General features: G+C 41.4%; 2 protein-coding genes and 1 long non-coding RNA gene across 6 annotated transcripts in view; 1 reads left to right on the top strand and 2 right to left on the bottom strand.

Moving 5' to 3' along the window:
* The window catches only part of LOC112252692 (dynamin-1-like protein), a 31,008-nt gene extending 26,068 nt beyond the window's left edge, over nt 1-4,940 (bottom strand). For 3 of the 4 annotated variants that reach the window (XM_024424148.2, XM_024424152.1, XM_024424151.1), the window contains exons 1-2: nt 4,717-4,940; nt 893-1,037 (exon numbers count right to left, since the gene is read on the bottom strand). In XM_024424148.2, the coding sequence (XP_024279916.1) occupies nt 893-1,037; nt 4,717-4,818 (247 nt within the window). In that variant the 5' untranslated portion in view covers nt 4,819-4,940. The remainder of the gene's footprint in view (nt 1-892; nt 1,038-4,716) is intronic. The other variant, XM_024424153.2, reaches the window with a different exon arrangement.
* A 252-nt stretch (nt 4,941-5,192) lies between these two features.
* Nucleotides 5,193-16,623, top strand: part of LOC112252691 — a 32,723-nt gene continuing 21,292 nt past the window's right edge. The window contains exon 1 of the long non-coding RNA XR_002953876.2: nt 5,193-5,330. This is a non-coding gene — a long non-coding RNA (uncharacterized LOC112252691). The remainder of the gene's footprint in view (nt 5,331-16,623) is intronic.
* On the bottom strand, nt 10,921-13,215 carry LOC112252690 (dnaJ homolog subfamily B member 9). Its single transcript, XM_024424147.2, has 3 exons — nt 13,077-13,215; nt 12,236-12,464; nt 10,921-11,602 (listed from the first exon to the last, which is right to left on the bottom strand). The coding sequence occupies exons 1-3, from the start codon at nt 13,146-13,148 to the stop codon at nt 11,160-11,162; spliced, it is 744 nt and encodes a 247-aa protein (XP_024279915.1). The 5' UTR covers nt 13,149-13,215; the 3' UTR covers nt 10,921-11,159.

Below are 16,623 nucleotides of genomic sequence, written 5' to 3'. Positions count from 1 at the left end.
GCCATATATGGATCTGTGCCACTTACTTTGAAAATGACTGTGTTTACAGCATGAGCAGTCATGAGCAGATGTGTTTGTTTTGAGATCAAAGCAAGAGCTGCATATAGCTATTTTGTTCATATCCTTTGCAATTTAATGAATTATTAGCCCAGTTATAGATCATTTGTAGTCAACGATACAAGAGCACAAAACGTACATTTCTGGACATCTTTGAAAAGCGAGTCTGGTAAAGAGCTTTTTTTTTTGTCTTAAATGGGCAGTGTTGTATTTTGAGACATACTTGAATAAGCTATGTAGCCAATAGGCAGAGGGTAGAAAAATGTCTGATTCTCTGTAATAATGGGATGGGAATAATAATACATTTTATTTTGTTAAGTGGTTTCTTGCGTCAAACACCACAACATTTTCAGTCACATGGATAAACAGGTAATGTTAAGCCCTGCATGTGTTTTTCAAAAGTTTAATGGAGTCTAGGCCAACATTGAACACCACACATTGGTTGCTACTGTAGGCTGATTGATAGAACAGCTATTTCTATGTTAAAATGTTATGGGATGGATTTTCTCCATTGCCTACATTATGATCAAATACCTACAGTAGCCTACTTGGACACTGTTAAAACTAACTTAAAGTGGGTACAGCCTCAGTGTTCACAGTAAACGCGAGCTGGAAGTTGCAAAGAATTTTCCTAACGTTCAAGTTTGCACTCAGCAGAGGTACAGAGGCATCTTTTTCAAAAACCTTGGTTGGAGGATTCCCTTGCAGAATTAGAAGGGAATAGCCTAAGCAGAGGAGGGCTCCTCCAACTAGGGGTTCTGAAAACCTGGGAACTTTGGGGAAATTCGCAGAATTTTGCAACCCTAAAGCAGTGATAGAGTTGTGTTCACAGTACCATTCTCCTCGCTGGTCTTCCTGCGGTCCTCTGGGTCCACGTGGACCAGCTGGAGGATGAGGGGCCGACGGGTGACAACACCAGTACCACGGGGCAGAAGGTCTCTGCCCACCAGAGCCTCTAGCACCGAACTCTTCCCACTGCTCTGGAGACAGAAACACATAGCATGCTCACCTACAGAGTGAAAGTAGAAGTGAGCTAGTAGTCAACAACATTGCTTACAAAACTAAAGTTCAAATGACTCATCACAAGTCCATGACTCATCACAAGTCAAATCGTTCCACAACATTTGAACCTACCCAATCTCACCTCAGCTGCGCCTGGATACAGTTGACCTAATTTAGCTTGGGCTCGATTCATGTGTGGCAATTATAGAACTGACAGGGTCAAGGATTTTTCAAAAGATCCCCTCTGTGTGAATCTGTCCTTTTGAACAGCACTAATGAAAACCGAGACAAGAGCAGACACACACTGGGAGCCTCCAAGGGGTTGCCTTCCTGTCGCCATGGCACCTTCAGTTCAGATGGTTGCCAAAGGGCTGAGACAGTGACCAAGAAGGTGACAGACCAGTGAAGGTGTCAGCGAGGATGCCATGCTACTGTAAACCTATTAGGTAACGCCTAGGTCAACAAGAGCTGTGTGTGGAGAGAAGAGTACAGGTGTAGCCTATATGATGATAATAATTCCTTGGATTTATATAGAGCTTTTCTACCAACTGAGGAACTCAAAGCACTTTACACAGTAGGGGGAACCTCGTCTCATCCACCACCAATGTGTGGCACCCACCTGGGTGATGCAGGGCGACCACCTTTGTGCCAGAATGCTCACCACACAAGCCATTAGATGGAGAGGTGGAGTGATATGCCAATTAGGAATAAGGGAGATGATTAGGTGGCCATGACACCGGGGTTAACATCCCTACTCTTACGATATGTACCATGTGATTTTGAAATTATCACAGAGTCAGGACACCCGTTTAACATCACATCCGAAAGACGGCACCCTACGCAGTGCAACGTCCCCTTCACTGCCTTGGTGTCACGCCTTGGTCTTAGTATTTTGTGTTTTCTTTAATTATTTGTTCAGGCCAGGGTGTGACATGGGTTTATTGTGTTGTCGTATTGGGGTTTTTGTAGGCATTGGGATTGTGGCTGATTAGGGGTGTGTCTAGCATAGGCTTGGCTGCCTGAGGCGGTTCTCAATCAGAGTCAGGTGATTCTCGTTGTCTCTGATTGGGAACCATATTTAGGTAGCCTGGGTTTCACTGTGTATTTTGTGGGTAATTGTTCCTGTCTCTGTGTAGTGTTCACCAGATAGGCTGTAATTAGGTTTTCACGTTTCGTTTGTTGTTTTTGTATTTATTTTAGTTATTTCATGTGTCGCTATTTTTTCATTAAAGAACATGAGTAACCACCACGCTGCATTTTGGTCCGACTCTCCTTCAACAGACGAACGCCGTTACACTTGGGGCATTGGGATCTCTATCCTTAGACCAGATGGAAGAGTGCCCCCTAGTCAGGGTTTCTGTTAGGAGAATTTGGCACCAGACAACGTGATGGGCAACATTTAAAATGACCTGACATCCATTTGCATTCGGTGTGTAACACATTAGGGCATCTACCCAAGGTGCTCAAAAAATCAAATGTAGATTATTGTAATTCATTTTAACAGAACAGAAATATCCTGTAACGTTGTAATAAAATAAAGTAGAACAATATTCCTATACCAACATGACAGGTTTGGAGAAAAAAAAACATTGCCCATTGTGTCTTAATCCCTGGTATAAATCATAAATGAATATATAATTTAAGAAAAGACATTTAGCCTAGAAGAACAAGACCCCTACACAGTAATACAACTTCAAAATATATTAGTATAATATAATTCGCGAACAACCTGTCCTATAGGAAATTTGTATGAAATGTTTTATTAATAAATAACATCTGTTTTCAAATACAATCTAGAACTCTCTCATTTAAAATGTAGCATAGGCATGAGCATTTTAATTAGGTGTAATAACTAAACATGGCCGCCCCACTCCCGCTGCAATTCAGCAGTGGAAAGAGGACACTAGGCAGCCACAAAATTAAGAAATTATAAAACTGATGTTGGACAATAAAATTAAATCTGTAAATAAACTACAGTTGTTAAGGCTGGTTCATTGAGAGAAAGCTTATTTTACAACGCTCCTGTGAAACGAGGCCCGCGCCATGCATTCATGAAAGCACTTGTTTCCAAAACTCAAATTAAGGAGGCTGTAATTTGCCTCTAATTTACTTGCGTTTGGGGCAGACCTTGGCCTGCTCAAAATGATCCGCTGCTGTTGGGAAGTCAAAACTGTCCAACTACTTGGAGCAGCTTGCGCTGTGCTCCTTGGAGCCTCATTACTTTGTCCTCAAGAAGGTACAATCTTGAGGCAATCTTTACTCTGTTGGCAGGCACACTGGACACGGGGTACACTTCGCTGAAGTCCCTTACATGCTGACCAGACCGCTCATCCTCCTGCGCATGTTGATTTTATCCACCCACATGTAATCAGGACACGCAGGTTGAAATATCAAAACGAACTCTGAAAGGAACTATATTAATTTGGGGACAGGTGGTAAAAGAATTAAACATTGAAAGATGAATCACCCACGTGGGTATATGCTCCTAAAAACCAATGTGATGGGAGAGGCGGGACTTGCAGCGCATCACCAATAGAACCAAGTCATATTTTAGAGTCTGGCAACGCACACGCCTGTTGATAGGCACGAGCAGTGTTGGTGCATTGATTGAATAACATGTGTACATTTATTTTGCAATGCTTGCGCAGGTGGTGTGGTCAGCTTGGTACATTCAATCATTGCACCCACACTGTTCGTGCGTCTGTTTAGCCAGTTGGTAAAATAGAACTTGGTTTTATTTGTGGCATGATGCGCTGCAAATAGCCTCATTGGTTTTTAGCTGCATATACCCACGTGCCATCTCCTCATTGTTTTTTGGGAGCATATACCCACGTGCCATCTCCTCATTGGTTTTTGGGAGCATATACCCACGTGCCATCTCCTCATTGTTTTTTGGGAGCATATACCCACGTGCCATCTCCTCATTGTTTTTTGGGAGCATATACCCACGTGCCATCTCCTCATTGTTTTTTGGGAGCATATACCCACGTGCCATCTCCTCATTGTTTTTTGGGAGCATATACCCACGTGCCATCTCCTCATTGTTTTTTGGGAGCATATACCACATGGGTGAATGGAAGCTGAACTGAGGTCCACACTCCAGTCCAGTTGGTGGTGTTAATGCACCAGTTGGTTGCCAACTGACATATAATGAATGATAATTCAACCAATAAGAAAGGGGAGGGATGTCTTGGAAGAATTCATTCATGTTTTCATTCATCAAAACCACTGAAGTCTTCAACGGCTAGGAGGGGGATACCAGTGTAAACAACTCAGTAAATGTGCAGTACGTACATGTAGAGACATGTGATGCCATTACATTTCAATGGCACCTTCTGATGAGCACAGCTGTTTTAACATTACACAGGGCTAACGTTAGCCGGGTTCCACTGCCTGTCAAATTCGCTATAACCAACTAGTTAGCAGGTCATGATTCATAGCCACTAGCCAAGCTAACTATCTAGCTAAGTTGCTACAGCTAAGGTAACTATAGTAACGTTAGCTAACTTTTCCTCGAAAACACAGTACAGGTAAATGTTCATGTATTATGAAATATCTCGAAGTGGAACTGCGTGATACAGACAACAGTACTGTAGCTAACGTTAAGGGAATGAAACAAGGTGACGGGATGCTAGTTAGCTGGCCAGCGATTCTTACCTGCGTTCCAACAACAGCAATCTGCGGTAGCTGGATAATGTCTGCGCCAACTGTATTAAACACATCTTGTAATTTATTTATGACAGGGATAAGGGCCTCCATGGCTCTGAAAATGTAGTACCTGTCAAATAAACGACCTAACTAGCCTGCTAAACACAGGCACAAAGTCATCCAACGTCCCTCACACTGCCACCTTTTACCCGGGCCAGAAAACTGCGCACAAAATCATTCGGCGTTGCATTATGGGACTTTGAGTTTAAAAAACAACAACATATTTGTTATATTTAACTTTAATTTATCTAAGCAGGTCAGTTAATTAAGAACAAATTCTTATTTACAATGACGGCCTACCAAAAGGCAAAAGGCCTCCTGCGAGGACGGGGGCTGGGATAAAATATATATACATATTAAAATAGGACAGAACACACATCACGACAAGAGATACAACACAACACTACATAAAGAGAGATCTAAAACGACAACATGGCATGGTAGTAACACAACAACATGTTAGCAGCACAAAACATGGTACAAACATTATTGGGTACAGACTACAGCACAAGGGGCTGAAGGTAGAGGCAACAATACATCGCGCAAATCAACCACAACTTTCAGTAAGTGTCCATGATTGAGTCTTTGAATTAAGAGATTGAGAAAAACTGTCCAGTTTGAGTGTTTGTTGCAGCTCGTTCCAGTTGCAGCGAACTAGGTATGTGTGTGCTTTCGGGAACTTTAACAGAATGTGACTGGAAGAACGGGTTTTGTATATGGAGGATGAAGGCTGCAGTAGATATCTCAGATTGGGGGGAGTGAGGCCTAAGAGGGTTTTATAAATAAACATCAACCAATGGGTTTTGCGACGGGTATACAGAGATGCCCAGATTACAGAGGAGTATAGAGTGCAGTGATGTGTCCTGTAAGGAGCATTGGTGGCAAATCTGATGGCCGAATGGTAAAGAACATCTAGCCGCTCGAGAGCACCCTTACCTGCCGATAGTTAAATTATGTCTCAGTAATCTAGCATGGGTAGGATGTTCATCTGAATCAGGGTTCGTTTGGTAGTTGGGGTGAGAGAGGCGCGATTACGATAGAGAAAACCAAGTCTAGATTTAATTTTAGCCTGCAGTTTTGATATGTCATTTACATATGGAAAATATTAAAGGAACAGTTCACAAATGTTGAAAAACTACACTGAACGAAAATATCAGTGCAACAATTTCAAAGATTTTTTTATTACATTCAGTCAATTGAAATAAATTAATTAGGCCCTAATCTATGGATTTCACATGCCTGGGTGGTATACTGTATTTTATGATATAACGTTATTGATGCAGGGACCGGTTTGGGTTTTTATTTAAAGGCATTTGAATGTTTGGTTTGTTAAATGTTATCATCTCTCTCCACGCCACTTTCCACACTGCCCTAGCCCCGCCCCCTATCACTCAAGGAGCGCATTTGTTGTTCTTCGATCACGTGACACCTGCATTCAGTCTACATGACCAATGCAGCACATGCAACGTTGTTGATAAAAATATGCTGTTTTTAGTTTGCGTCTTAATATAAATCCACCAGCGTTCTATAATTACACTATTCGTTTGTGTTTCATACGTCTGCAAACGGATAGTTTGTATGAAAAACTACACTGAACGAAAATATCAGTGCAACAATTTCAAAGATTTTTATTACATTCAGTCAATTGAAATAAATTAATTAGGCCTAATCTATGGATTTCACATGACTGGGTGGTATACTGTATTTTTATGATATAACGTTATTGATGCTAAGCAAGTTGGGTCTAAATCATGATAGCCGGTAATTCTAATCACTAGTTAGCTGGCTAACTACCCTAGCTAATACATGTACTGAGTTAGAGTAAATGTAACTAGCTATACAGCCTGATAATACCAGCGATGGTGCGACCTAAATCAGCATGTTGTTTGTGCAACAGTATCTTCTAAATCAAAGAGGAATACGTAAAGCATGAATATTTTAGCTACATTTAGTAAAGGACAAACATTAAATGTAGCTAAAGGTTATATAGTGTCCCCTAGGAAAAACTGGCCATCAGTTTGTTCCTATCCCTGTCACAATTACTCCTCCCTGGCATTTCCATTCGTTGTCATGTCAAACAACACTGTATTCAAAGTGCCCACTATTTAAAACGTACTGTCAAACAACACTATTCAAAGTGCCCACTATTTAAAACGTACTGTCAAACAACACTATTAAAAGTGCCCACCATTTAATACAGTACTGTTTTTAATTGGTTAATGTTGCATAGGCTTACATTTAAGTCATGTTAAAAAAAATCTGAGCAGTAGATCTAAGCATTCATTTTGACTCAAAGTGTTCTTGAAGAGGTTGGTGATCACTGTTCTAGTTTTCCCTGTTAACTCTATCAACGTGTCCCTTTACTGTGGCAATTGTGATCAAATTTTTATTTATTTATTTTATTTCACCTTTATTTAACCAGGTAGGCTAGTTGAGAACAAGTTCTCATTTACAACTGCGACCTGGCCAAGATAAAGCATAGCAGTGTGAACAGACAACAACACGAAGTTACACATGAAGTAAACAAGTCAATAACACAAATAAACAAATAAAAGCAATATTAGCCACTTTCAATGCAACATAACAAAACAAAAATAACAATGCAACATAATGAAACAAAAATAACAATGCAAGAGATTTTGTTGTAGGCAGAAGGCATCGGAGTAGGATTCTATTGCATTGACACGCACTACTCAGCCCGTACTCTACATAACATAAACCATCAGAGCTGCAGTGGGCCTATATGCAAATAGACCATTGCCATATATGGATATGTGCCGTTTACTTTAAACTGGACTGTGTTTACAGGATGAGCAGTCGTGGTCAGATGTGCTTGTTTTGGGATCAAAGAGAGAGCTGTATGTAGCCACGTGTGCACAATTTGTTCATTTCCTTTGCTAGTTAGTGAGTTATTAGCCTAGTTAGAGATACTTTGTAATCAGCAATAGGGGAGTGATTGCTTCCTACAAGAGCACAAAACATATACATTTGAAAAGCAAATCAGATAATGCTTCTTTTGTTTTTGTCTTAGGGTGTTAAGTAGCCAAAAGGCAGAGGGTAGCATAATTTGTCTGATTCTCTGTAATAATGGTATGGGAATAATAATGCATTTTTTTGCATCAAACAACACAACATTTTTCAGTCACCTCCTTGTCTGAAGGACGATAGTGGATAAAGACGATAGTGGATAAACAGGTTAATGTCAAGCCCTGCATGTATTTTTCAAAAGAGTCATGGAATGTAGGCCCACACTGAACACCACACATTGGCTGCTTATGTAGGCTGAATGATAGAACAGGTATTTCCGTGCTAAAATGTTATGGGATGCATTTTCTCAATTGATTTAGATGGTAGGCCACTCTGGTAGGCCTACATTATGATCAAATAGCCACAGTAGCCTACTTGGCCACTGTAACTTAAAGCGGGTACAGCCTCAGTGAATGCGTGCTGAAAGTTGCACAAAATTCAAGTTTGCGCTCAGCAGAGTCATGTCTTGTGAGTATGCAGGCCATGGAAGAACTGGGACCTTTTCAGCTTCCTGGAATTGTGTACAGATCCTTGTGTCATGGGGCTGTGCATTATTATGCTGAAACATGAGGTAATGGCGGCGGATGCATGGCACGACAATGAGCCTCAGGATCTCGTCACAGTATCTCTGTGCATTCAAATGGCTATCTATAAAATGCAATTCTGTTCGAAGTTTATGCCTGCCCATACTATAATCCCACCACCACCATGGGGTACTCTGTTCACGACGACATCAGCAAACCGCTCATGGTCTGCCATTTGCCTGGTACAGTTGAAACGTGTGAAGAGCACACTTCTTCAGCCATTTGCCCACTGAAGTCGGTTACGATGCTGAACTGCAGTCAGGTCAAGACTGGGGTGAGGACAATGAGCAAGCAAATAAGCTTCCCTGAGATGGGTTCTGACAGTTTGTGCTGAAATTCTTCGGTTGTGCAAACCCAGTTTCAGTAGCTATCCGGGTGGCTGGTCTCAGAGGATCCCACAAGTGAAGAAGCCGGATATGGAGGTCCTGGGCTGGCATGGTCTGCGGTTGTGAGGCCGGTTGGATGTACTGCTAAATTCTCTAAAACAATGTTGGTGGCTTATGGTAGAGAAATGAACATTCAATTATCTGGCAACAGCTCTGGTGGACATTCCAGCAGTCAGCATGCCAATTGCACAATCCCTTAAAACTTGAGACATCTGTGGCATTGTTGTGTGACAAAACTGCACATTTTAGAGTGGCCTTTTATTATACCCAACACAAGGTGCACCTGTGTAATTATCATGCTGTTTAATCATTTACCAGTGTTGACATGATTCATGCTGCACCAATGTGGAGCAAAATGTATTTTCCAAGACAACAGTCACTTAACAAAATATTTAGGCACTGATTAATGTATTGAGAAAATCAGGGTTGGGAATTTCCTTGGCATTACCAAAGACAAAATATCTACTATGAGGTTGCATACACACATGCCAAAATTCAGCACAACGCAAAAAAAATGCAAATAAAGTTTATTTTCTGATATTTTATATAACACTTATTTACAGGGACAATACACAATTTTTCTGTCAAAGTAAAACATTTTATCCAAAGGATTAAAATAATGAAAGTGCTTATATGGGTCAAGGTATCACAACGATAAAGCCAGCAAACAGTGGCAAAAAAAAAAAGACGGAAAAAAAGAGTGCTAGCTTTACACATGACATAACAAAACATACATTTCTCATCTACAGTCTAGGGAAACAGGTAACGGATGTTTGTGAGGTGTTGGATGAACAACACTGGATTGTATTTACACCAACGTGAGCTGATGAATTCAAGTGGTCCATGCAGACAGGAGGAAAGATGTTGACAAACAAGCAATGGCCAGCACACAGCAGCAACAGAAACAGCTGGCTACGTGAACTGCAAGTAGTTTCCAATGTGTTCCCTTGGCCATACGAGTTCTTGTAGAGCTGAATAGTTTGACCCAATTTCAACTATAAGTGGTGACCATCCCTTTACAAAGCAGTACATCAAAATGCTGCATAATAGTTTCACTAAATGTTCAAACTGAGGGGACATATTTCTGACATTTTTCTCCATCTATCAACCAAAAGCAAACCTGTCCCAGCGTCATTGTCCACACCGTTTTGTTCCAACTAAAGGTTGCTGGAGTCACACAATGAAGTCGTGTAAGCTATACAAACTACTAAATGCACACAGAAAATGTCTGGGAGTGGTAGTAGTTACTCAACACTTTTGGCTAACGAGTAAGAGCTTTTGTAAATATTCAAGAGGGGTACTAAATATACTGTACATAGAATGATAGTCTAATGCAGGGTTTCCCAAACTTGGTCCCCGGGACCCCAAAGGGTACATGTTTAGGTTTTTGCCCTACCACTACACAGCTGATTCAAATGATCAACTAATCATCAAGCTTTGATCATTTGAATTAGATGTGAAGTGTTAGGGCAAAAACTAAAATGTGCACCGTGTTTGTGAAACGTTGGTCAAATAGATATAAAACAATTTCTTAACACTATTCCCAAAAATATTCTCCTCTACCACGTTCAAATTCTTAACTATACTTGATGTAAACTGTGAGCAATAAGCTTCAAAATCTGTTCAGTGCTTGAATTATTATTATTGATTGTTTTACAAACAGTGTCTGCTCAAGTGTTTTCATTAGCTACTTACTTTAACTCAAATAAGTAGCAATGACCAGCACTTAGGTCACAGCATCAACAAAAACACCTAGCTCCCACCAGATGCCTACTCAGTTGCAAGCTGTTGCAGGGTCATGTTCATTAGGGCACACCATAGAGAAACATTTCAAAATGTTGTGCAATGGAAAACGAAAACAACCTTTTCTTATTGGACAAGTGCAGATCAGTGGAGGCTGGTGGGGGGGGCTATAGGAGAACGGGCTCATTGTAATGGCTCCCAAGTGGTACAGCGGTCTAATGCACTGTATCTCAGTGCTAGAGGTGTCACTGCAGACCCTGGTTCGATCCCGGGCTGTATCACAACCGGCTGTGATCGGGAGTATCATAGGGCGGCGCACAATTGGCCCAGCGTCTTCCGGGTTAGGGGAGGCAGTCATTGTAAATAAGAATTTGTTCTTAACTGACTTGCTTAGTTAAATAAAAGGTCAAATAAAAAACATTTACAAAATGGCTGGAATGGAATGAAGGAACGGAGTCAAACGTGGTTTCCATGTGTTTGATACCGTTCCATTAATTCCATTCCAGCCATTACAATGAGCCCATCCTCCAATAGCTCCTCTCATCAGCCACAACTGGTTCAGATAGTACCTCCCCATTTCAAACCGCTTTCTTCCATTTCATGCCGGATGAACACAACCCAAGTGATGTGGATACGGACTTTGCCCCTGTCCTCAGGAGCCAGTGCAGTCAGTGTACGTGGTGACCATGTTCCCCCTGCGTTGTGTCACTGTTCTGCAGTGTTGCTTCGCTGTAGTACTATGAAACCTGCTCTCAGTCTGCTTAGTAGTGTCCCTGTGAAAATTAAACTTCTTCATGTCGTTAAACATGCCGTCAAAGCCACCACCCCCCGCTGCTCCAAAAGCCCCCTGGAAGTGTCTCTTGTGTCTGCTGTGATGGGCCTCCTGGTGGGCCCGGAAGTGATCCTCGAAGTGCCTCTTGTGACGGGCGTGCTGGTTCTGGCTGTAAATATCAAAGTCCTTGAACATGTCACCAAAGTTTAAGGGCTGGTGGACGTTTGGACCGTTTCTGCCTTTGGTTCCATCATTATGGAATGTGCCATGTCCAAACTGGTCATACTCTTGTCTCCTCTTCTCGTCTGACAATGTTTCATATGCTGTAGATGAGAGGGTTGCAAAAAAGGGTTTCAGATCATACCAATGATTCTATTAGCAGTAGTGTAAAAAAAAAAACCCCACAATAATAAGAAAAGAAAGCGCTGGAACGTGAGTAGACATTTCCATAAATAAAGGCACGGCAGTAAAGTATCAACCTGTAACAGGAATATTTAAGATGACTAAACTTCATATCTAATTTGGCATGATCAACACAATGTTTAGCATATTTAAGAGTTTTTGTAAATAGAAAATCCTTTGCAGTTACACTCAAGGTGAGGGTTGATGGCTGCTAGACTGGAAGCCAAATGTTAGGGATTCTCATATCTGTTGATGGCGATTGACTCCAGACAGGAGGTACATGGACGCACTGTTGTATTGCATTGATGACATTCTGTGAACACTGTGCGATTCTGTAGCAGCCTGACAAAGTCACTGCCTTTTTTGTTTTGATTTCCTACAGAACACTTGGCACTTTTTGATTAGGATATAGGGGCCTGCTCAGAGAAGGCCAGTTAGACATGTTCCTCTGCTTGTGCTGGACTTGCAACTTATAATAAACCAGATTGACTCTTAATTTACTTTATCCGGGACTGCTCTTCTCCTTTGTTCACCTGGAAATCCCTTACGCTTACCCTCAGCAATGTCTCTGAACTTTGTCTCAGCATCTGGGCTCTTGTTCTTGTCTGGGTGATACTTCATAGCCAGCTTGTGAAAAGCCTTCTTTATCTGACGCTCGTTGGCATATTTCGGCACTCCCAATATGTCATAGTAGTCCTTTTTGGCCAGTATTAACTCTGTTATTATCAGGATACAAACTGCAAATGCGAAGGCTGACTGAAGTTGCCATGGTGCTGGTGGCTTCTGTAGAATAAATATGGGAGGAGAAGAACAGTTGACGCTACAATACAGCACACGCGTGTAAAAAACGTACAACGCATCAACTGAGACCACAGTACCCTGTATTATTTATGCAAAGGAGTGGGCAGAAAAGGTATACTACTAGCATTGATGTACTCTCCGACCTAAATACCCCACTGTTCCCACATCATGTAGTTTCAGCTAATCGTGTGACATATTTCACTATCAACCGTTTCTTGAGTTGAGAAAAGTGATATCACACGTACTCTGATCATCTGCATCTTGACGAAACTAGTTAACAGTATTGATGGAGACAGGCAGGCAGATTGAGCCTGGTTGAACTAGCTAACGTTAGTTAAGACAACTCAGTCTGAACTGACACGATATTTTGTATTTTTTTCATTCATCCAAAGATAAGGGCACAACAAACGACACATAGCCAACATCATCACCAGCAATCTTATATAACGTTAGCTAACGTTTGCTAATTAATGTTAGCTGATGGTTAGTTCATAATTTAACGCCAGCAAGTTTGATTGCCAAAAAACAATGATTGAATGACCCTAATCATGGAGTTATGCGAAGTCAAAACTGCAAGAATACAGTTTTACTTACATTTTTTGCTGAATTGCGAAGGATAACTTCAGTTAAATAAGTCGTACTATTTTTGATATTTTGATGCTCCATCGCGCACCTTCCTCTTTGGTGGTGTTTAGGGCGGACTACACCGGAAAAGGTTTATTGCTGCCAACTACTGGATGCGAAGGGGAAAAAGAGGGGACATCGAAAACGGAATTAAACTGAAACCAAAGACAGTAGCTACAGTATGAAGAACACTAGATGCATCCTAATTAAGAAAAAAAAAACATTATTTTACAATGAGTGGATGGAGAAAGGTATCTGGTATTTTCCGGTTAAAGGGTTCTACATGGAACCCAATAGGGTTTTACTTGGAACCAAAAAAGGGTTCTTCAAAGGGTTCTCCTATGGGGACAACCAAATAACCCTTTTAGGTTCTTCTAACGGCTGTTGGTGGAAGAAGGTGAGGACCAAGGTGCAGCGTGGTACGTGTTCGTCATTTTTATTACATAGAACTAAATACAAAGTAACAAGAGGAACAACCGAAACAGAAGTATTGTTCTCAATCAGAGACAACTATAGACCGCTGCCTCTGATTGAGAACCACACCCAGCCAAACAACAAAGAAAAACAAAACATAGAAAATGAACATAGAATGTCCACCCTAGTCACACCCTGGCCTAACCAAAATAGAGAATAAAAGCCACTCTATGGCCAGGGCGTGACAGTTCTAGATAGCGCCTTTCTTTGTAAGTGCAGTCATCCAAGAAATAACACCATATATATACTCTAGTGCTACATCAATAGCGTCTGTAAAATATTTTGTTCTTTACATTAATTTAAATACTGAACAAAAATGTAAACACAACATGGAACAATTTAAACGATTTTACTAAGTTACAGTCCTTATAAGGAAATCAGTCAATTGAAATAAATTCATTAGACCTTAATCTATGGATTTCACATGACAGGGTAGGGGCACAGCCATGGGTGAGCCTGGGAGGACATAGGCCCGCCCACTTGGGAGTCAAGGCCCGACTAATCAGAATATGTTTTTCCCCACAGAAGGGCTTTATTACAAACAGAAATACTTGTTAGTTTCATCAGCTGTCCAGATCTCAGACAGTCCCACAAGTGAAGAAGCCAGATGTGGAGGTCCTGGGCTGGCGTGGTTACACGTGGTCTGCGGTTGTGAGGGCTACTGCCAAATTCTCTAAAATGACATTGGAGGTGGCTTATGGTAGAGAAATTAACATTAAATTTTCTGGCAACAGCTCTGGTGGACATTCATGCAGCCAGCATGCCAGTTGCACGCTCCCTCAAAACTTGAGACATCTGTGGCATTGTGCTGTTTAATCAGCTTCTTGATATGCCACACCTGGCAGGAGGACGGACTATGGAACATTTCTGGGATCTTTTATTTCAGCTCATGAAACCTGGGACCAACACTTTACATGTTGCGTTTATATTTTTGTTCAGTGTACTTAAGCTAGAACCATTTATCAACATGCTCCACCTTATAATATTATTTATCTTGTGTAAAGTAATAATTATCTTTAGTTTAAATTTTTTGTAACGTTATTTTAACATTATGCTGCCATGGTGCTAATGAAACTAGGCCTAACCTGAAGTGGAATTGTGATGTTTGTTTGTGTTTCTTCCACCCAGAGGGAGCAGCTGCTCTGAGCCATGCATCCTCGGGTCAAGATCTATTTATTGCTTTGCTCTTAGGAACAGGGCACCATTTGAAAGGAGGGATTTCTGGGTTAGCGTTAAGGGTGGAGATGACGCCCGTCATTTGGTGCAACGCAGACCCGGTGTGGAGCGTGGTGAAACAGAGGTGTCAGAGACCGTCCTTTTGAGTTGCGAATTAGAGTCTTTACCGACAAAGTCATGTTAGGACATATCAGTTACAGAGGAGGCTGGTGGGAGGAGCTATAGGAGGACGGGCTATTTGTAATGGTTGGAATGGCATAATTGGAACGGAGTCAAACATGTGGTTTCCATATGTTTGATGTGTTTGAAAATGTTCCATTTAATCCATTCCAGCCATTCCAATGAGCCCATCCTCCTATAGCTCCTCCCATCAGCCTCCACTGATCAGTTATCCTGTTAGAGCTTTTGTGCTGAATCCACTACAGTGTTTCAGGCAGTGTGTCCAATCTGTCCATCCTGATCAAGTCCTCTAGCCCTAAATCCTTCATTTTGACACCACCTCACATCAGAGCAGCTTGCAGTACAGCATTGTTTTTTGCCTTCATAATCATGTTGTGTCTGGTGAGATTCTGGGGCAGCTGATTTGCATGTGTTGTTTTTCTATGCTGGGTCTAGAATGGTGCCCTACACCCTATAGTGCACTTCTTTTGAACAGGGCCGAGTGCCCATTGGGCTCTGGTCAAAAAGTAGAGGTCGACCGATTAATCGGAATTGCCGATTTAATTAGGGCTGATTTCAAGTTTTCATAACAATCGGAAATCTGTATTTCTGGACACCAATATTTTTTTTAAACACCTTTTATTTAATCTTTATTCAACTAGGCAAGTCAGTTAAGAACACATTCTTATTTTCAATGACTGCCTAGGAACGGTGGGTTAACTGTCTCGTTCAGGGGCAGAACGACAGATTTTTTCTTTGTCAGGTCGGGGGATTCAATCTTGCAACCTTACAGTTAACTAGTCCAACGCTCTAACGACCTGATTACATTGCACTCCACGAGGAGACTGCCTGTTACGTGAATGCAGTAAGCCAAGGTAAGTTGCTAGCTAGCATTAAACTTCTCTTATAAAAAACAATCAATCAATCATAATCACTAGTTAACTACACATGGTGTAGTTCAAGCCTATCAACTCCCGAGATTAGGCTGGTGTAACCGATGTGAAATGTCTAGCTAGTTAGCGGGGTGCGTGCTAATAGCGTTTCAAACGTCACTTGCTCTGAGACTTGGAGTAGTTATTCCCTTTTCTCTGCAAGGGCCGTGGCTTTTGTGGAGCGATGAGTAACGCTGCTTCGAGGGTGGCTGTTGTCATTGTGTTCCTGGTTCGAGCCCAGGTAGGAGCGAGGAGAGGGACGGAAGCTATACTCTTACACTGGCAATACTAAAGTTCCTATAAGAACATCCAATAGTCAAAGGTTAATGAAATACAAATGGTATAGAGAGAGAGAGTCCTATAATAACTACAATCTAAAACTTCTTACCTGGGAATATTGAAGACTCATGTTAAAAGGAACCACCAGCTTTCATATGTTCTCATGTTCTGAGCAAGGAACATTTTTAACAATCGGCCGATTAATCGGCAGCGGGTTTTTTTTTGGTCCTCCAATAATCGGTATCGGCGTTGAAACATTTTAATCGGTTGACCTAGTCAAAAGTACTGCACTATTTAATAGGGTGCCATTTGGGACACACCCTTAAGCTCTCTGATGCCTTCCTAAATGTCAAGTTTTGCTATGGCATCAGCATAGCGTACATAATGTTATATAAGATGAGTCAGTCAATGAGAGAACTGTCTTACTATGCAGTAGGGATGTCAAACGTTCAGCCTGCTGCACAGACCTTATGGATGCTCTAATCTAGAGTACTTGG

Source organism: Oncorhynchus tshawytscha, linkage group LG06 (genome assembly GCF_018296145.1).
Source record: "Oncorhynchus tshawytscha isolate Ot180627B linkage group LG06, Otsh_v2.0, whole genome shotgun sequence".
NCBI lineage: Eukaryota > Metazoa > Chordata > Actinopteri > Salmoniformes > Salmonidae > Oncorhynchus > Oncorhynchus tshawytscha.
Note: the sequence above shows the minus strand (reverse complement) of the source record. Positions and strands in the feature narration are given on the sequence as shown.